Source organism: Zosterops lateralis (genome assembly GCF_965231275.1).
Source record: "Zosterops lateralis genome assembly, chromosome: 20".
In the NCBI taxonomy this organism is placed as follows: domain Eukaryota; kingdom Metazoa; phylum Chordata; class Aves; order Passeriformes; family Zosteropidae; genus Zosterops; species Zosterops lateralis.
The window spans coordinates 10,027,490-10,049,262 of record NC_139780.1 but is presented as its reverse complement, the minus strand read 5'-3'; the positions used below and the strand labels follow the sequence as shown (position 1 = coordinate 10,049,262).

The window sequence follows — 21,773 nt, the reverse complement described above, 5'->3', positions numbered from 1 at the left end:
TGCAGAGGTGCGGCTTCTTTTAAATATCCTCTCTAGGAGAGGAGAAAAAGTGAAGGAAAGTGAGTTAGAGCAGTTGGCCCTGTGGGCCAGGAAAAAGGGAAAGTTACACGTTCAGTACCACGGAATGGAAGGAGGTTGGAGAACTGCTTTGGGACTCAGCAGTTTCCGGAGAGAAAGACAGAAAGATTGCTCTTGAGCTTGGTGCTGTGTGGAAAAAGGTGCATTGTACCTTGCAAGTTGTGTCTGCTGAGAAAAAAGTGGCTGCTGCAGCAATCCAGGCTTTCGAAGGGGCAGGACAGGGAAAAACAGAAACCCCGTCTCTCCCATCTCAAAAGCCCACCAAAGTAATGAAACTGTTCGGCATTTACAACCGCCCGATTCACAGTCTGAACGCTCCTGTCAGCCCCGCCCCGCAGGATGTCCTTGATCATGTGACTCAGCCAGAGGACTTGTCCCCTCCACCGCTGGGATGGACTGAGAGCAAACAGAAAATGGCTCAGCCGCCCAACTCTGTGGGCGTGGAGACAGGCGGGGACTCAGGCGGGGCTGAGGGTGGAGATGGGCAGTCCCATGTTACGCAGCACAGAGGCAGAACGCGAGGCGGAGACCAGAGTGATGTGGCAGTGCAGGCAGAGCAGACCCACTGTCAGTGTGCACAAGTGCAGAGTGACCCAGAGCAAAGGGAGCGCGTCACCCGCCAGCGTGCGGCAGCACACAGCGATACAGAGCACTTGCCGGGGGGAAGCAGGCTCTGCAGCGCCTGACAACCATGGCATGCATGGCAACAACAGTGACAGCGGCTGCAACAACAGAGACACCGACGCGGTCACACAGTCCCACACCAACGGGGTGCCCTCTCCCCTCCAACTCTGACACTGATTTAGAAGCCTTGGACAGTCAAGTGACTGCTTTTGCAGTCTGTGGCAGACAGCGATCACAAAGACAATCCCAGCGTGTCGCTGCCTCATGACACAAACAGCATTAATCCAATCTGCATCAAGTCATCTCCAAACTTGCTCAACTGTCGCACCATTATGACAACAAGAGCAACAGACAGCTGCAAGCCCTCAACCTAGAGCCCAGAGGGACCATAGCCCCTTTCCATCTTCACCAGCAATACCACCTGTTTCTTCAGTGTCAATGCCAGCTTTTTCAAAAAATCCAGTTGAGGAACGCTGAACTGCAGTTGCCAAGGCAGCAGTCATGGATGGAGATTGGGATGCAGCAAATGCCCTCTCCTGTCCTGTTTTAATTGCCAATGGCACTGCAAGATGGGAACCTTACGACTAGAAGGTACTCCAGAAAGCCAAGGAGACCATCACAACGTACGGAATCAGATCAGAGGCAGCAAAAAACATCATTCAGTACATCTACACCGCTGACCTCCTTTGCCCAGCTGACTGTACCAGCATTGCATCATTGCTTCTCACACCATCACAGCTTCTCATCTTTGAGTGAGAATGGAAGCGCCTGGCTGCAGAAGAAGCTGGCAGGCATTGACAAGTGGGTGATCCATTTTACATCATCCAGCCCAACATGTTGACTGGGCATGGAGCGTACGCTTCATCTGCTGTGCAGCTCACCTATCCTGTTGAAATGCATCAGTTGGCTCAACCACTGGCTCTCAGAGCCCTTCTGCTGGTCCCAGATAAGAAAATATCATCACCTTACTCTACAATAAAACAAGGAGCCAATGAACCATATGGACAATTCATAGACAGATTGGCAGCTGCTTTGAAAGATGCAACAAATTTGACATCAGGTGTGCAAGAACATTTGTTTTGCTCCTTAGCTTTTGAAAATGCCAGTTCATGTACCAGAACCATTCTGGCCACACTTCCTCAGGGGAGCCCTGTCGATGAAATGTTAGTGAGAGCAACTCGAGCAGAACAAAATAATCAGAATGCAGCATTCATGGCAACCATACACGATGCAATCAAACACCAAGGACACATCATTGCTGCTGCTTTGACAAATGGAAAATCCAAGAACAAGTCTTCACATCGCAACAAGTCAACCAACGTAACTTGTTATTGATGTGGCAAGACAGGCCATGTTAGACAGTTATGTCAAAAGCCTGTGTGGTGCCAAACACCTTGACAATCATGCCACTGAAGCTTGCCGAAAATCGGGAAACTTCAAACGCAGCGTGTTGCGGCACTGCGCGAAGACACAAATCAATGCCCTGATCCAACAGACCCCAGCAATGGATTTTTAGTTAGAAGTAAACATGCCACTTGGGGGAGTCTCAGTGTGGATGTGGAAACAACTGCAGAAGTCACTCTACAAGACAAGGAAGTTACAATGATTCCCACCAATGTCTGTGGCCCAATGTACCGTCTCATGTCTCTCATTGGAGGTTTGCTCCTTGGCAGATCCTCCATGAGCAAACGAGGTGTGATTGTAATCCCGGAACACATTGATGCAGATTTTACCGGACAAGTTCAAATTTTAGCTTATGCCCTGCAACCACCTGTGACAATTCCAAAGCGCAGCAGAATTGCTCAAATTGTAGCTCTTGAAAATTTCTTACCACATCGCCAACGTCCAAGAGAGCCACAAGAAAAATAAAGAATGGATGGAAGCTTTGGCTCCACTGGCCATGATGTCTTCCTCACCTTGGATTTGAAAGATTGCCCATTCAGAACTGTGCAATTGCAGCATGATTCTCATCAAATCCAGCTAAAACTACTTCTAGACACAGGATCAGATGTTTCTATAATGAATCAATTGTATCGGCCTTCTGATTAGCCTTTGCAGGCTCTGAGCAACCACATCATTAGAGTGGGTGGAATGAGAATTCCTTCAATCAGCACAGATCCCATTCGCATCACTTTCGAGGACAATCAAGTTATTGTAGCACAACCGTATGTCATGCTTTTGCCTGTCGAGCTTCCAGGAGTGTTGGGCAGAGATGTGTTGTCCCAGCTTGGCTTGGTTTTAACCACGGATCAGCATTTTTTCCTAATGGCCACTGCAGAGCAGCCACCCATTCTGAAGATCACTTGGTTGACTGACAACCCTGCATGGGTTGAGCAGTGGCCCATGACTGAAACAAGGCTGCAAATTGCAGAACAGCTGATTCAAGAACAACTTAATGCTGGACACATTCGACCATCTGTCAGTCCGTGGAACACTCCAATTTTTGTCATCCAAAAAAAACCAGGCAAATGAGACTGTTGCATGACCTGTGAAAAGTCAATGCACAGATGCAGGGCGTGGGTGCCTTGCAACCTGGCCTGCCAGAACCAACCACGATACCACAAGGGTGGAGCATTGTTGTCATTGATTTAAAGGACTGTTTCTTTACCATTCTGTTCCACCCACAAGACACTCAACGTTTTGCTTTCACAGTGCCATCAATTAATAGAGCTGCTCCAACAAAAAGATATGAGTGGGTTGCTTTAACGCAAAGCATGCAAAATTCTCCAAGTATGTGTCAGTTGTTTGTTGACTGGGCCTTGCGACCAATTCGTCAACACTTCTCTGACGCAATGATCTATCATTACATTGATGACATTCTCATTGCCACAAAGTGACCATTGCTGAAAACAAAAATAGACTGGCTGATTTCACAATTAGAGCATCAGGGAGTGACAGTTCCACCAAAGAAAACACAGCGATCAGCCCCTTGGAAATATTTAGGCTGGCTGATCACAGATGTGCAGATTTGTCCCCAGAGAGTTACCTTGCATGACAACATCACCACCTTGCATGATGCTCAGAAACTTTTTGGAGACCTGCAATGGGTTCAAACCATCATAGGCATTACCAATGATGACTTGCTACCATTCCTGCCATGGCTTCGTGGCAGTGATGCCAACAGTTCATGAGTTTGTAGCCCCAAACAACAAAAAGCTTTGATGCAAGTGTCTGAAAAACTTCAATGTGGATGGAGTGCCTGTCGTGTGGAACTTCTCCCATTGTCACTTTTTCTTTCCAATGCTGAAGCTTGCCCACTTGCCATTGTCTTTCAATGGCAAAAGAAAAAGTGGGAGAACTGATCTGACAAAAAATTTGATTCTGCAGCAATCGTGATTGAGTGGGTGTTTCTGCCCGTGCAGCCAAAGTGTCGTGTCATGAGAAGAACAGACGCTTTTGCAGCATTGATAAGAAAAAGCAGAGACAGAATTGTAGAAATAAATGGGAAAGAACCAGCAGACATCAGCATTCCTGTGAAAGATGAAGACTTGTAACGGCTGTTGAGGCACTCAGTTGCATTGCAAGAGGCATTGTTGGGTTTTGCAGGTGTGGTTCACAACAAGCAGCCAAAAGGTCCGATGTGGCATCTGATCACGCGTCACCGATGGTTGGAAAGGCCTTTGTGTTCACTGAAACCAGTGGAAGGCAGGACAGTGTTTACAGATGCTGGTCGAAGAACAAAAAAGGCTGTGTGTGTTTGGCAGCAACAAGGAGAATGGCTGCAACATGTAATTAAGGGTGAGGCAGGAGATACTCTTCAAACCCTTGAGTCGAAAGCCATGTGTTGGGCTTTGCAGACTTGGAACAAGGAACCGCTCAATGTTGTGTCAGATTTTTTGTACATGGTCGGAGTTGTGCAGAGAATTGAAGATGCACTCCTCAGGCAAACCCAGAACCAATGCTTTGAAGAACTCTTTTTGCAACTGAGAAGTGTGCTGAAACAACGTCATCATGTCTTTTGTGTTATGCGCATCAGAAGTCATCAGTGCAACAGAGGTTTGGGAGAAGGCAATGCACAAGCTGATGCTGCATTCAGCTGTGTTATCCTTGTTCCTCCTCAGAACAAGTTTGAAAAGGCTCGCAACAGCCATGAAACATTCCATCAAAATGCACGAGCCTTGCACCGACAATTTCAGATTTCTTTGAGTGATGCACAAGGAATTGTGCGCACCTGCCCTCAATGTAGTCATCATGGGCCTGGACTGGGGCTAGGTACAAACCCAACGGGACTGAAAGCTCTAGAATTGTGGCAAATGGATGTAACTCATGTTCCAGAGTTTGGAAGATTGAAATACATCCATGTCACTGTTGATACATATTCTAAATTCATTTGGGCAACAGCATAACCAGGGGAGAAAGCTTTGCATGTGGAAAGACATCTGTCCGTTTGTTTTGCAGTCATGAGTGTTCCTGTGGAAATCAAGACCAACAACGGTCCAGCCTATGTCGGTCAGCAAATTGCCAGATTTATGCAGCAATGGGGGGTGAAACATATCACAGGGATCCCTCATTCTGCCACAGGCCAAGCTATTGTAGAAAGAACAAACCGCACCCTGAAAGAATATCTAGCAAAACAAAAACAGATCGATGACATTGATGTAGTTAGTAGATTGTCAAAAGCATTATTTACATTAAATTATTTATGTTTAGCAGAAGGTCAAGAAGAACCTGCAGTCATGATATATCATCACGCAATAAAAGAGGGAAGGCCGCAGGCAATCCCAGGACTTTATGTTTATCATAAAAACATGTGAATGGGTGAATGGCAAGGACCAAGTCAAGTGTTGTTTAATGGTCATGGATATATGTGTGTGTCCACAAAGCTGGTCCTGTCTGGGTGCCAAATCGATTTACCCATGTGTGTCCTCCAGCAAGAATACCATCAGACAGTGAAAACGATCCAGATGACAATGACCTACCTGGAACACCTTCTGACGATCCTGAGACTGATCAAAATTAATTTTAAAGAGTGTGAAATAAGTAGTTTGTATAATTACATTTATAGAAATTAAGTTATTTTAAGTTATTGTAAGTTATAAGCATTTCTTAGCAGAACACTGGAGAAAAAGACCAAAAGTACCAGCAAAATGCTGTGGATTGAACTTCATGTTTCTCAACATTGTCCTTACAGGAGGAGTGTTTGGAGTGCTCAACATTGACCAAAGGGAAAATATGTGGATCACATGGGCCAATCAAACTGGACAAGATTCATTCTGTCTGTCTTTAGCGACACCATCCAGTCCTTTTCACACCTGTTTAATTGGAGTTCCATTGCTTTCGATGACAGAGTTCAAAAACTGGACTCAGGCCAAAATATATTCTAATCTGACATAAGCTTGGAACGCGTGGTGCCATCAGCCCATTGTGTCCACTCGCACTCATTCTGAAATTTGGTGTGAGATCCATGAAATTCCAAGAAATTATTTAGGAGCACAAGCTGTTGCAATCGTGCAAAATCTTAAAGTAATAAGTACTGAGCCACAGGAATTTGATCTCCTTGGTTCTGTACCAGGTAATTATTGTTTGACATTTGGTCATGTACGACAATCCAAAGTTGGCAACACTTGGTTGTTCCCTAAATCCCCATTGTATTATAGTAGTACAGAGTACTGCAACAATTGGACACAGCTTGTAGCACCACCACAAGATGCTTCAAGAAAGTTGCCATCTGGAATTTTCCTTATCTATGGGGATCCAGCCTGGTCTGCCGTACCCCAGAGAGCTGCAGGGGGCCCATGTTACTTTGAGAAATTAACCCTGTTTGCTCCTTCCATTCATCAAATTACAAAGTTTTCACAAACACCCTGGCAATCTAAACGCGATGTTCTTGAGTTAGATCCCAACTGCAAATCTTCAGTATCATTGCGGGGACCCCCAACTGTAATAGTAACATCAATTTTTTCCCCAGGAGTTGCATCAGCACAAGCTCTCACCCAGTTACAAACCTTAGCTTGTTGGACATCAAAACAAATTAACATAACATCTAATATGTTGAGTGAATTTGCTGCGGATGTTAAAACCATCCGCCATGCAGTGCTTCAAAACAGAGATGCCATTGACTACCTTCTCCTTGCTCAAGGGCATGGATGCGAGGAATTTGAAGGCATGTGCTGCATGAATTTGTCAGATCACTCTCGTTCAATTTATGAACAGCTTAGACAGCTAAGAAGTAACATGAGAAAAATTGTAATTGTTGATACCCCTTTTGACAGGTGGATCAAGTAATTTGGTTTTGCTGGTTGGATCAAGGACTTGATCCAGTTTGGAATCACTCTTCTCATTATTATTATAGTTATATTAATAGCTGTGCCCTGTGTCATAAAATGTGTGCAAAATGCAATTAGTCATGCCTTTGACTCAGTCTGGGTAGTTCAAAAAGAAAAAGGGGGATTTGTTACAGATTTCCTCAGGGAAGGAGGACATGATTTATATCTAGATCTTGAACTACGCTAGCTGAGCCCTGACCTGAGGCCTTGCTGAGGCCTTAAAGCTAGTGATGCCATTAAAATTACTTAGTAAAGCTTGTGGCACAGTTAGAATTAGATATTAAGGTGTCAGGGAAAAATAATGAGGTTTTGAAGGTCCCTGAATAGAGTTGTTAATAGGCACGTGTTAGCCACCTTAAAAGTAAACTAAATAATGTATGTTTGCATTCATTCCTCCGCTGTGTGCAAATGAAAAAGCTATTGAATTTTTAAACTATATAGAAATGTATATAAGCCGCCATTCCGAATGAAATAGAAGAACGTAGTGGTAGCCATAGTGGTTGGACCTGTGTTGCTTCTGTCCAATCCTCTCTTATATTTAAGGAAACCATGGAAAGATTGTCCTACTGAGCAGCTCTAGTAGCTCCAGGAGAGGAAATCCAGATGGAGAAGCCTTGCCACCACATTTCAAACAGATCATTACCAAGTACTGGAGGGTTTTCTACCAGACAGTGAAGAGCTCCTCTGTCAGTGTACAACTGCATGTAGTTTTGAACGGATTTTCAAAAAATTTCTTTCTTCAGTGGTGCCATGAGAGACTTTTATGGTACCAGTGTGTGACCAAGGGAGGTTGGGCCAAAGTTAAAGCAACCCAAAGTTAAAGATATCCATTGCTTTTCCCCTTTTAGAAATCTGGAACACAAACTCCATTTTTGCATGTTCCTATGAAGACTCTCATTTCCCCATAAATTCCACATGAATCCTTTCCTTCTTTCCTTCTCTTATCAACAGATGTTCTACCAGCTCTGCGGTTAAATGTGGAAAGGTATTGCACACTGACATAGGGGTTTTGTGTTAGAGATAACTATCAAAGCTGTGTATTCCCCTCTCTCTGACAAACTCAACAAGTGGTGAAGATGACAAAGGACAGCTGCCATGAGCCTGCAGAGATATGAGGAGGAAGGAAACTTCAAGCCTTCTGATAGACATGGCAATGAAATGGAGACAGAAATTCTGGACTATGTGTGCACTCAGTGAGCAATCTGGGTGCTGTTGCATGGAATCGCCTTCAAAGCCTGCTGTCATTTTGAATCTTTTACATTCCCCATGTGTGCAACAAGTGCAAGGCTTCTCATAGCCTTGCTATGAGAACGTAGATAATATGTTCTAAGGCATAGCCTAATCTGATTTCAGTCACCTGTGCTTGGATGAGGCTTCTGAAGACTCCATTGTGTTAGATTTCTCTGGAATTTTCTTGGACTAATCAGTTTCCTTTGGTTTGGCCTCCAGCCCACAGGAGCAGCACCTGCAGGGCTCTCACACAGCCATGCCCATGAGTCAGGGACTGGCCTCGGGCTACTGAAGGACGAGGGTGTGGAGGCCGCCCTGCTTCAGCCCGAGCCAAGCCTGGCCCTTGGTATGGGCACACACCTGCACTCGTGGCTATATAAACACAGCCCTGCAGCTGGGACTGTCCCCTCAGGGCTGGCCTCACCATGGCGCGCTGGCACATCCTGGGCTTGGCCCTGTGCTCCTACATCGGGGTAGCCTGGGCTGCCACCGTAAGTACCAAGGCTGGGTTTGCAGCCTAAGGCTGAAGGTTTTCTCCTTCTGCCATTTGTCTTTGGGACTGGGGGACTTGCTGCTGCCGGGCTGCTCCAGAGGGCACTGCAGGACACCTGCCCAGGCACAGCTCCAGTGGCACCCAGGGGCTTTGCACAAGGGACCAAGGGCACGGATGAGGAGGGCGGGATGTGAATGTGTGGCAATGTGGGAAGGCAGAGTAATGAAGGACAGAGCAATGGATTTTCTCTCCTCCATGGTACCGCCTGTAGCTGGGTGTGGTGCTCACCGAGGGAGGATTTGTGGAAGGTGAGAGTAAGAAGCTGGGACTCTTTGAGGGCTACGTTGACATCTTCAGAGGGATTCCCTTTGCTGCCCCACCAAAGAGACTGGAAGACCCTGAACCTCATCCTGGCTGGGATGGTAAGGTCCAACTTTTGAATGCCTTTCTTTTGGCTTGCTTCTTGCTTCGCACTCTTTGATCTAGTACATGTGGGAAATGCTACAACATATTGCTCGTGGTCACAGTGGCAGGGGAGGCTTTGCTGCCACTGCACCGGAATCAGAGAGTAAAGGATGGGTGAGCAAACACCTTGCAAGCAGAGAATGGAGCTGTTGCCCTTAACTGGTCTTTCCTCTTTCCTTTCAGGCACTCTGAAGACAACAGAATTCCAGAAACGCTGCGTGCAGATGACGCTGACACAGACTGATATCCGTGGGAGCGAGGACTGTCTCTACCTGAACATCTGGATCCCTCAGGGGAGGAAACAGAGTATGTGCTTGGCAGGGACCTGGGGGATGGACTTCCCCACCTGCCTTGTCTCTGCTGGAGCCTCTCTCAGCAGTTGTGTTCTAAGTGGGCAGGTGCTGAGCAGTGATTTTCAGGGGGAGAGGTGGGATCTGTGTCAGACACTGTCCCTCACCTTCAGCCTGTTGGGTGGACCAGCATCTTGAGCAGAGTAAGGATTTTCTTTCAGAGCATCAAGTCAGCTCCTGCCCAGGGCAGGTGGAACGATGTTAAGGCAGGGGATGAGAGGAAGGAGGGCAGCAGGCTGCAGCTCAGTGGGGGCTCACTCTGCTCCTGTTCCTCTCCTGCCAGTCTCGACCAAGCTGCCTGTGATGGTTTATATCTACGGCGGCGCCTTCCTGGTCGGCAGCAGCCAGGGAGCCAATTTCCTGGACAACTACCTGTACGATGGGGAGGAGATCGCCGTGCGGGGCAACGTCATCGTGGTGACCATCAACTACCGCCTGGGGCCGCTGGGCTTCCTGAGCACGGGCGACGAAAACCTGCCAGGTACCACAGCTGATGCCACCCTGGGGCGCTGTCCCGGGTGCCGGGCAGGGACAGCTCAGCTGTGTCGCTGCTCACTGCTGGCTGATGTCTGTCCCTCAGGGAACTACGGCCTAAAGGACCAGCACATGGCCATTGCCTGGGTGAAGAGGAACATCAAGGCCTTTGGGGGTGACCCAGACAACATCACCATCTTTGGGGAATCGGCTGGTGCCACCAGCGTCTCCCTGCAGGTGAATTATCCTTGTTGCTTGTGAGCAGAGCCCCTTCTCTGGCAATGGGAGAGAGGGAGCCCTTGGCACTCGTCTGCTTTCCTCCCTTTGCCTCATTACCATGTTGTGCTGGCCAGGTCAGCAATGGTCAGCCTCAGTGCTTTGTAGCTGCTCCTCCTTCTTCAGCTTCATCAATCCCACCCCTGTAGCCACATCTCCTGTGGGGAAACAGCCTTTACTTTCCATATCTCTTCTCCTCTGGTTCTCTTAAAATCTCACCTTTGAACTTTTCCTAGTGAGACTGTTAAACATCACAAGACTTGGCAGCTTTCCCAGAGACAGGTGCACAACCCACATGGCTGTCCACCTGGTTTGGCAGGCCATGGTGTTCTCAGGAGTCTGTACCCAAAGCCCTCTTGTTTCCATTTTGCTCTCCAGACGCTGTCCCCAAAGAACAAGGGCCTGTTCAAGAGAGCCATCAGCCAGAGCGGTGTAGGGGTCTGCAGCTGGGCCATCCAGAGGGACCCGCTCCTCTGGGCCAAAAAGGTAACGTGCAAGTCACGCCTGAAGGATTAGGTTTATAAAAACCAAAAAATAAATTCCCTAGAGAAGACCACATCTCAGAAGAGATTGGCCAAGTGTTGTGCCCAACAGGGCTGTGAAGTCTTTGCTTTGGGATTAAAACCCACCCACAGCTCTGCTTCTATGAGAATAACCCCTTGGCTTTGGGAGGTAACACTAAGGTATTTCTCTCTCTCTTCTCCTGCAGCTTGGAGAAAAGGTGGGCTGCTCCACAGACAACACCACCATCCTGGCCAACTGTCTGCGCAGCTCTGATCCCAAAGTCTTGACTCTGGCCTACCACCTGCAGCTCGTCAACCTGCCCAGTAAGTGCCCCAGGCCATGATACAATCCATCAGCCACCATGGGTTCCCCAAGCTCTTGGCAGGACTCTGGGGCAATGGGGAGGAATGTTGGATCAGTGTTTGTGCCCTTCAGAAAAGGGACATTCCTGAGAGCTCTTGTAGTCACCTCTCTGTAGACAGATGTACATTGGACCAGGTGAACACTTGCACACCTCAGCCTCTTCTTGGGATATGCCAGACCACATATCCATGTTTCCTCACCTCCTAACGGACTCCACTCTTGTCTCCTGCAGTGCCCCTGGTGCACACCCTCGCCCTCTCTCCTGTTGTTGATGGGGATTTCCTCCCAGACACACCAGAGAACCTCTTTGCCAACGCTGCTGACATCGACTACATCGCTGGGGTCAATGACATGGATGGGCACTTCTTTGCTGGAGTGGATTTACCTGCCATCAACCGCCCACTGGTGAAAGTCACTGCGTGAGTGACACCTGCCCTTAGGACCCTCAACAGGGACAACTTCTCTTTATGCAGCTCCCAAGCCCCGAGGAGTTAGACTTGAGCAGATGAGTCTAACTGCCTTTACAGCAGGATGTGACTCCAAGCCTGGGTGCCCAGGCCTTTGGTTGATGAGTCCAGAGCCTTCAAGAGAAAGGACCAAGCAATATCCCTGCCCTACCTGAAATAGCTGGTCAGTAATTAATGAATATCACTTGTCTTTTCAGTGATGAGGTTTATGATTTGATCAAAGGCCTCACCGTGGACAGGGGCGAGGCTGGAGCCAACGCCACCTACAACATCTACACACAGAGCTGGGGTGACAAACCCGATCAAGAGGTGGTGAAGAAGACAGTGGTGGCGCTGATGACTGACTACATCTTCCTGATTCCCACACAGCTGGCACTGGACCTACACCTGCAGAATGCCAAGTGAGCAGCTCAGCCCTGGGGATGTTGTGGATGGAGGATGGTGAGGGTGAGAATTGGACAGGAAAGTTGAAAATTGCCTCAGGGTGTTTTCTCCTGAAACTGGCCCATGTGAGTGGATGCATGTGAAGATGTTGCAAGACTGAATCTCTGGCCCTGATGGTCTTTGGAGCGTTGGTTTGAATTTTCAGCCCTTTTTCTGCTTTCTCCTTGCTCAGCCAGTCTCTTGTATTTCCCAGTAGTGGCAAGACCTACAGCTACGTGTTCTCCGAGCCATCCCGCATGCCCGTGTACCCCAGCTGGGTGGGGGCAGACCATGCTGATGACCTGCAGTACGTGTTTGGGAAGCCCTTTGCCACCCCCCTGGGCTACTGGCCCAGGCACAGGACTGTCTCGAAGGCCATGATTGCTTACTGGACCAATTTTGCCAGGACCGGGTGAGTGATCTCTGGTTTGATGCAGCATTCCAGGCTGCTGCTTTTGCCCAGTAACTTTCCACTTTCACTTCCAGAAGTTCCCTGCCTTTGTGTTGGGACCAGGGCTCTGTGTCTCACAGGGCTGGAATTTGCTCTGGGTTCTCCTCATCCATAGCACACTTGGGGAGGGCAGAGGCATTTCCATAACTTACGATCTCACCTTCCCCTTGATGAGGTTTACTTCTGGTAAATCCTGGTGTTCAGGCAGGGCGTAAGTCCCTGGGTGAAGCCAGGGATGATGCAGGTGGAGATGGAGGGAGGAGACTGTGAGTCATCAACTCACTCCTGGCAGGCAGAATTCCCATTGCTTGCCCCAGTGTCAAACACTCTGCATGGTCACACACTTAAACTGCACCCCCAAGTTGGCCTGCTAAAACTGAGCATTTGTGTTTCCTTTTCCCCCCAGTGATCCCAACAACGGGCATTCGGATGTGTCCGTTTCCTGGCCAGCCTACACGAGCAAGGGCAAGTACTACCTGGAGATCAACCACAAGATGAACAAGAACTCTGTGAAGCAGGACCTGAGGTCTGAGTACGTGACTTTCTGGAACTCGGCCTATCTGAAGCTGCCGCAGGTTGCCAACATCTCCCAGGCAGAGTTAATGTTCTGAACCCCTTGAATTAATTCATTAAAGACTTGCTTGTAACTGAGTGATTTTGGTTCTCATTTTGTTTGCCATGGCAGGATTTTCTTGCCAACATTAAGGTCCGTCAGGAAAGGACATCTGTTATGGTTTGAAAGTAAAACGAATGAGAGGCTCCAAGTCAGAGATATAATTTAATAAGAAGAATGGTAAAAAGATAAAAGTAAAATAAAATAAATGCAATAACACAAAGGATCACTGACAGAGTCAGAATACAACCTGAGCAGGATGGTGGAAGCAGTCCAGGTGAGGTGCTCTTCCTGAAGCAGTGATCCTGTAGAAAGGTCTGGCAGCCCTGCTCCTCTGGGAATCCAGTGAATAAGTGCCCTTGCACTGTCCCACATACCAGCTTACATCCAGGTGAGAATGCTTGGCTCCTCCCCCTGAGCAGAGCATCTCACAATAGCATGAGAAGTGTGAAATGGGTCCTTGATGGCCCATTAACAGAGATAACGTGTGGAGGGAGTTACCTGTGACTCATGGGCCATTAGCAGAAGACACCCCAAAAGTCATTAGCAGAAGACACCCCAAAGGCGTTAATGGGCCTCTAGCAGAAGACACTCCAAAGGCCATTAGCAGAAGAGGCAGGGGGCTTGGGAAAACACTAGCCCACCTGGTTTCAACAGTTCATGAAGATGGTGATAGAATAAATACTTTGTGTACATCCTACACTGCAACCCAGGACATAATCCACCCCTTATTCGATTACCATCTACATCATATCCAAATCAATACATTCTTACAAAGATATGCATACACATAGAGAATAAAATGTTACACACTGTTCTCACTTAAAATTAAGTCTCCCTGTGGTACACAATGGGTTTCCCCATCTTTCTGCATTACCCACCAAGTGTGACCAGGTTCTTGAGCAAAGAGAATCCCACGGATGGGTCTGCCTTTTCCTGAGGCAGGATTAATCCAAACAGTCTTCCCTAAAATGCCTTTCATATGTACTGCAGGGACTTTATCTTCATCCACTGTGTGCAAGGGTTCAGACTGGGCAGGACCACCTCAATTAATAGACCCTCGGTTGTTGACCATCCAGGTAGCTTTGGCTAAGTTCATTTCCCAATTCATGAAGGTCCTCCTGCCAAGTGCCTTCAGGGTAGTCTTTAGTAGTCCATTGCACCGTTCAACTTTTCCGGCAGCTGGTGCGTGATAAGGAATGTGATATATCCATTCAATATCATGTTCTCTAGCCCAGGTGTTTATAAGGCTGTTTTTGAAATGGGTCCCATTGTCCGACTCAATTCTCTCAGGGGTGCTGTGTCTCCACAGGACTTGTTTTTCCAGGCCCAGGATGGTGTTCCGGGCAGTGGCATGAGGCACAGGGTAGGTTTCCAGCCATCCAGTGGTGGCTTCCACCATGGTCAGCACATAGGGCTTTCCTTGGCAGGTTTGGGGAAGGGTGATGTAGTCAATTTGCCAGGCTTCCCCATACCTGTACTTCAGCCATCGTCCACCATACCACAGAGGCTTCATTTGCTTTGCCTGTTTGATTGCAGCACAGGTCTCACAGTTGTGGATGACCTGTGAGATGCTGTCCATAGTAAAGTCCACCCCTTGGTCACGGGCCCATCGGTATGTCACATCTCTTCCTTGATGACCAGAGGCATCATGGGCCCAACGAGCTAAGAACAGTTCTCCCTTGTGCTGCCAGTCCAGATCCACCTGTGATGCTTTCACCTTGGCAGCTTTGTCCACCTGCTCGCTGTTGTGATGCTCCTCATTAGCCCGGCTCTTGGGTACGTGCGCGTCCACGTGTCGAACCTTCATGGTCAGTCTCTCTACTCGGGCAGCGATGTCCTGCCAAATGTCAGCGGCCCAGATGGGTTTTCCTCTGCTCTGCCAGTTGGCCTTTTTCCAGCGATTCAGCCATCCCCACAGAGCATTAGCTACCATCCATGAGTCAGTGTAGAGATAGAGCCTCAGCCATTTCTCTCGTTCAGCAATATCCAAAGCCAGCTGGACAGCTTTAAGCTCTGCAACCTGACTTGACCCACCTTGTCCCTCAGTAGCCTGTGCAACTTGTCGTGTGGGGCTCCAAACTGCAGCCTTCCATTTCCGGTTAGTGCCTACAATTCGACAGGAGCCATCAGTGAAGAGAGCATATCGTCTTTCAGTCTCCAGTAGCTCATTGTATGGTGGGGCTTCCTCAGCACACGTTACTTGCTTTTCTTCTTCTTCAGATGATAATCCAAAATTCTCACCTTCTGGCCAGTTTGTTATGACTTCCAGAATCCCAGGGCGATTTGGGTTTCCAATACGGGCGTGCTGTGTGATGAGAGCAATCCATTTGCTCCATGTGGTGTCAGTGGCGTGATGCGTGGAGGGAACCTTTCCCTTAAACATCCACCCCAGCACTGGTAATTGGGGTGCCAGAAGCAGCTGTGTTTCAGTACCAATCACTTCTGAGGCAGCTTGAACTCCTTCATAGCCGGCCAAGATCTTCTTCTCTGTGGGAGTGTAGTTGGCTTCGGAGCCTCTGTAACTTCGGCTCCAGAATCCCAATGGTCGGCCTCGAGTCTCCCCAGGCACCTTCTGCCACAGGCTCCAGGACAGACCGTTGTTCCCGGCTGCAGAGTAAAGCACATTCTTCACATCTGGTCCCGTCCTGACTGGGCAAAGGGCTACTGCGTGAGCAATCTCTTGTTTGATCTGAACAAAGGCTTGTTGCTGTTCAGGGCCCCAGTGGAAATCGTTCTTCTTGCGAGTAACCAGATAGAGAGGGCTCACAATCTGACTGTACTCAGGAATGTGCATCCCCCAGAAGCCTATGGCACCTAGGAAAGCTTGTGTTTCCTTCTTGTTGGTAGGTGGGGACATGGCAGTGATCTTGTTTATTATCTCTGTGGGGATTTGGCGACGTCCATCTTGCCACTTGACTCCCAGGAACTGGATTTCTTGAGCCGGTCCCTTAACCTTACTTCGTTTAATGGCAAAACTAGCTTTCAACAGAATTTGGATAATCTTCTCTCCTTTCTCAAAGACCTCCCCTGGGGTGTTCCCCCATACGATGATGTTGTTGATGTACTGCAGATGTTCCGGAGCCTCACCTTTCTCCAGTGCAGCCTGGATCAGCCCATGGCAGATGGTGGGGCTGTGTTTCCACCCTGGGGCAGTCGGTTCCAGGTGTACTGCACGCCCCTCCAGGTGAAAGCAAACTGGGGCCTGCACTGTGCTGCCAAAGGAATGGAGAAGAAGGCATTGGCAATGTCAATGGTCACATACCACTTTGCTGCCTTGGACTACAGCTCGTACTGAAGCTCTAACATGTCTGGCACAGCACCGCTCAGTGGTGGCGTGACTTCATTCAGAGCACAGTAATCCACCGTCAGTCTCCATTCTCCACTGGACTTACGCACAGGCCATATTGGGCTGTTGAAAGGTGAATGAGTCTTACTGAGCACCCCTTGGCTCTCCAGTTTATGAATCATCTCATGTATGGGAATCACAGAGTCTCTGTCAGTGCGGTATTGGCGGCGGTGTACTGTTGTTGTGGCAGTTGGTACCTGTTGTTCTTCGACTCTGAGCAGTCCCACAGCAGAGGGGTCATCTGAGAGACCAGGCAAAGTATTCAACTGTCTGATGTTTTCTTTCTCAACTGCGGCTATCCCAAAAGCCCAGCAATATCCCTTCGGGTCTTTGAAATATCCATTCCTGAGATAGTCTATGCCGAAAATGCACGGGGCCTCTGGACCAGTTGCAATGGGGTGTTTTTGCCACTCGTTCCCAGTTAAACTCACTTCAGCCTCTAATACAGTCAGTTCCTGGGACCCTCCTGTCACCCCAGAAATAGAGATGGATTCTGTTCCTACATACCTTGATGGCATCATGGTACATTGGGCCCCAGTGTCAACCAACGCCGTATATTTTTGTAGGTCAGATGTGCCAGGCCATCGGATCCACACAGTCCAGTAGATCCGATTATCCCTTTCCTCTTCCTGGCTAGAGGCAGGGCCCCCCTATTCCTGGTCATGGCATACATTGTTCTCCTCCTGTACGTATGTTTCTGAGGTCCCTTCCAGAGGATCAGTCATATCATCATTCCTGTACCGTCTGGAGTTCTGAGAGACTGGGGCAACCTTGATTCTAGATGGGCTTCTTGTGGTAGGTGTTCCTCTTTTCAGTTCACGTACCCAGGCTGCTAAGGTGGAAGTGGGTTTTCCATCCCACTTCTTCATGTCTTCTCCATGCTCTCGAAGAAAAAACCAGAGGTTACCTTGTGGTGTGTATCCTCTCTCCCTGGCTGGAGGACTCCTGCTCCTAATGGCAGAGACTCTCGTCGGCTCTGGTGAGATATGATAAATTTCTTCCTTAAGTTCTTTTAATTTCTGATGGCCTTCTTCAATCAAGCTCCAGACTTGCTCAGCCAGTCGTGTTTCCACAGACAAGACATGGATACGAACTGGGGCGGTGACAGCGTCCTCGTAAATTCTTAATTTATTAGCCAAGACACCCACCTTGTCCTCACCTTCCCTCCATTGCAGTGTTGCCAGGTAACGTGAGTGCATCTCTGGTCCAAGCCGTGCAAGTCTCAGCCACATCCATGATGTGCACTGGACATCATCTGGGTTTTTAGGAAATCTCTCGTTTTCTGAAAAAATGATCTCCAGTACAGCCAATTCTCTCAGGCATTGGATACCTTGTTCTATTGTGCTCCATTTGCCTTGGTGCACTTGGAGGTCTTCTTTACAAAGGTATTTGTCTTTCACACTTGTTAGCAGTCGCTGCCAGAGGCTGAGAGGTTCTTGGGTTTTCCCAATCCCCTGGTCAATGACCACATCCCAGGACAGTGATCCCAGTTGCCTGGCCTCAATTCCATCCAGAATGGTGTCATTGGCTGCAGCGTCCCAGATGCGGAGCAGCCAGGTCAGGATGGACTCGTTGGTCTGGCGGGTGAATTCCCTTCATAGGTCATGCAACTCACCCAGGGATAGAGAGCGAGTAATAATCTCTATCTCTGTCTCCTCTGCTGGCTGCGAAGGTCCTGCTGCATCCTCGTCAGTCACTACACGGACTGATTTGCTCCTTGACTTCTTTTTCTGAGTGGTGGCAACTGCTACTGGTTTAGGTTGTTCCAGTTCAGTAACGGTTTGTGTGGAGATGCTGACAGCACCTTTGGTTCCTTTCTCCTCTGTGACAGTCTGTGTAGATGTGGACACTGTTGCCTCACTTTTGGCTTCTTTTTCCTCTGTGATGGTCTGTGTAAATGAGGACACTGTTGCCTTGTCTTTGGTTCCCTTTTCCTCTGTGACAGTCTGTGTAGACACGGACACTGTTGATTCACTTTTGGCTTCTTTCTCCTCTGCAATAGTCTGTGTAGATGAGGACACTGTTGCCTTGCCTTTGGTTCCCTTCTCCTCTGTGACAGTCTGATGATGTTGCTTTGCTTCTCTTTCCCTCTTCCTCTTCCTTAGGAACATGCTGTATCACACCAGGTAGTGTTTTGATCCTAAGCGTGGTGCAGAAAAAACAAAGGGCTGTGCAGAGAAGAGAAAGCAGGGCTGACAATAACATAATACTGTCCTTGGCATTCAGAGGGTACTCAATATTTTCAAAAACTGCTGTGTGATGCCTAAAAAGCTGGAAAAAATCATTCTTTACTCCTCCCCACAGGGACTGAGTGAGATTGTTGAGGCCCCAGATGTAGCATCCTAGACCAGTACATGAATCCAAAACTGGGTATATATTCTGAATGCTGTTCATTGCCTCGGAGTTTATCAAGCAATGGACATAATAGACCAATAAGGCAATTTTAGTACCATACCCTGGTCTACGCAGGAGCATTAAGACCGGCAGATAGTACCCCATGTGTGGAAAAATATAGAGAGATAGGTATAAGACACATGTAAACATGTTGAGCATCATAGCAAACAGGTGTCTTCTCAAATACAAAACTGTAGTTCTGACTTTTCTCAGTGCCTCGTGCCCCACGTTGGGCACCAAAAAAATGTTATGGTTTGAAAGCAAAACGAATGAGAGGCTCCAAGTCAGAGATATAATTTAATAAGAAGAATGGTAAAAAGATAAAAGTAAAATAAAATAAATGCAATAACACAAAGGATCACTGACAGAGTCAGAATACAACCTGAGCAGGATGGTGGAAGCAGTCCAGGTGAGGTGCTCTTCCTGAAGCAGTGATCCTGTAGAAAGGTCTGGCAGCCCTGCTCCTCTGGGAATCCAGTGAATAAGTGCCCTTGCACTGTCCCACATACCAGCTTACATCCAGGTGAGAATGCTTGGCTCCTCCCCCTGAGCAGAGCATCTCACAATAGCATGAGAAGTGTGAAATGGGTCCTTGATGGCCCATTAACAGAGATAACGCGTGGAGGGAGTTACCTGTGACTCATGGGCCATTAGCAGAAGACACTCCAAAGGCCATTAGCAGAAGAGGCAGGGGGCTTGGGAAAACACTAGCCCACCTGGTTTCAACAGTTCATGAAGATGGTGATAGAATAAATACTTTGTGTACATCCTACACTGCAACCCAGGACAACATCCATGGTGTGGGTAGTGTGTGTTCCCCTGGCTGTGGCCCCGCAATGTCCCAGGAAAGCTTCTGCCATCTGGGGTCCAGTCTCTCCCTGCTTAGCCAGCTGTCAGCCCTGGGTTTTTTTTCCCTCACTGGCCCTGTGAGCACAGGCAGGACAGCCCCAGTCCTGACCTGTGCTCTGGATTTTCCCCTGTTACCCTCAAGGTTCCTGCTACTGCCAACCAGATCATGGAGTGCTACAGTTGCAACAGGTGAATGCAAACCAGTCCTGGCCTGTTGTTTATCCTGCATTGACATTGCTCAGGAACTGATAGGGCAGAATAAATCCATGGGGGTGGTGATTCCCCACTGGTTTTAGGGCAGAGGTTGGGCTGCATTGGGGTGAGGAGCTGCAGCTCTGAGCAAGGCAGGACAAGGAGCACAAGTTTCCACAAGCCTTGTCCACCTCATGTCACCATTCACACACCATAGACTGGACCTGGCCTGTCCAGGCCCTGGTGCCCTGTGGGGAGAGCAGGGGGGTTCAGCTGTGCTGGAGCTGCCCCACAGGCCTGGCTGATGTGGAGAACCCAGGGCTGGTGTGGGACACAGGGGCCATGCTGTGGATGCTGGGAGGAGAGCACAGGGTGTCACAGGGGCTGGGAGCCTGGTGTGTGTGTTGAGGTTCTCCAGGCACAGAGGCTAGAGGATGGGGAGCTCACCCCTGGGGAGAGACAGGGTCAGGGACCCCTGCAGTAGGACCATCCTCCTGCCACCTTCCAGAGGGCTGGAGCCAAGGGCAGGGTTTCCAAGGATTGGTGCCATGTGTTCTGGCCCTGATTTGCTTTGCCAGAAAAGCAACATGGGAGATCCAAGAGCAGGGTGTCCAAGGACTGGTGCATTGGTGCCATGTGTTGCTGTGCCTTCCTGGCCCCAACTGGTTTTGCCAGAAGAAAAATCTGGGAGATCTCCCACAATAAACATCTTTCATTTTCTTGCTGTTGGCCTTCACTTCACTTCAACAGCACTTTTTAAAGCAAAAGAAATGTCCAGATTGAGTAGGTATGTGCAGTTCCATCTTGTTTTGCCCTTGTCCCACTGAGTAACAGCAGTATCTCCAGGAGATCAAAAGCAGATGGAGAAGCCTTGCCACCACGTTTCATACAGATCATTACCAAGTGCTGGAGAGTTTTCTACCAGTCAGGGAAGAGCTCCTCTGTCAGTGTACAACTGCATGTAGTTTTGAACGGATTTTCAAAAAATTTCTTTCTTCAGTGGTGCCATGAGAGACTTTTATGGTACCAGTGTGTGACCAAGGGAGGTTGGGCCAAAGTTAAAGCAACCCAAAGTTAAAGATATCCATTGCTTTTCCCCTTTTAGAAATCTGGAACACAAACTCCATTTTTGCATGTTCCTATGAAGACTCTCATTTCCCCATAAATTCCACATGAATCCTTTCCTTCTTTCCTTCTCTTATCAACAGATGTTCTACCAGCTCTGCAGTTAAATGTGGAAAGGTATTGCACACTGACATAGGGGTTTTGTGTTAGAGATAACTATCAAAGCTGTGTATTCCCCTCTCTCTGACAAACTCAACAAGTGGTGAAGATGACAAAGGACAGCTGCCATGAGCCTGCAGAGATATGAGGAGGAAGGAAACTTCAAGCCTTCTGATAGACATGGCAATGAAATGGAGACAGAAATTCTGGACTATGTGTGCACTCAGTGAGCAATCTGGGTGCTGTTGCATGGAATCGCCTTCAAAGCCTGCTGTCATTTTGAATCTTTTACATTCCCCATGTGTGCAACAAGTGCAAGGCTTCTCATAGCCTTGCTATGAGAACGTAGATAATATGTTCTAAGGCATAGCCTAATCTGATTTCAGTCACCTGTGCTTGGATGAGGCTTCTGAAGACTCCATTGTGTTAGATTTCTCTGGAATTTTCTTGGACTAATCAGTTTCCTTTGGTTTGGCCTCCAGCCCACAGGAGCAGCACCTGCAGGGCTCTCACACAGCCATGCCCATGACTCAGGGACTGGCCTCGGGCCACTGAAGGACGAGGGTGTGGAGGCCACCCTGCTTCAGCCCGAGCCAAGCCTGGCCCTTGGTATGGGCCCACACCTGCACTCGTGGCTATATAAACACAGCCCTGCAGCTGGGACTGTCCCCTCAGGGCTGGCCTCACC

At 48.5% G+C, this 21,773-nt stretch overlaps 1 protein-coding gene across 1 annotated transcript; it reads left to right on the top strand.

Annotated features, from left to right (window-relative positions):
* Positions 1–8,581: 8,581 nt before the first annotated feature.
* Positions 8,582–13,105, top strand: LOC310917397 (bile salt-activated lipase-like). Its single transcript, XM_083875565.1, has 11 exons — positions 8,582–8,689; positions 8,963–9,113; positions 9,340–9,462; positions 9,790–9,987; positions 10,087–10,217; positions 10,635–10,742; positions 10,966–11,083; positions 11,356–11,542; positions 11,788–11,991; positions 12,228–12,425; positions 12,871–13,105. Exons 1-11 carry the CDS (start codon positions 8,624–8,626, stop codon positions 13,073–13,075), a joined length of 1,689 nt encoding a protein of 562 aa, XP_083731691.1. The 5' UTR covers positions 8,582–8,623; the 3' UTR covers positions 13,076–13,105.
* The last annotated feature ends 8,668 nt before the right edge of the window (positions 13,106–21,773 follow it).

What these genes read in the sequence shown, in the direction of transcription:
- LOC310917397 (XM_083875565.1), top strand. Translation starts at nt 8,624, where the DNA reads ATGGCGCGCTGGCACATCCTGGGCTTGGCCCTGTGCTCCTACATCGGG. An exon ending in ACCTCATCCTGGCTGGGATG is followed by an intron (nt 9,114 to 9,339) that starts GTAAGGTCCAAC and finishes CTTTCCTTTCAG; the next exon opens with GCACTCTGAAGACAACAGAA. An exon ending in CTACACCTGCAGAATGCCAA is followed by an intron (nt 11,992 to 12,227) that starts GTGAGCAGCTCA and finishes TGTATTTCCCAG; the next exon opens with TAGTGGCAAGACCTACAGCT.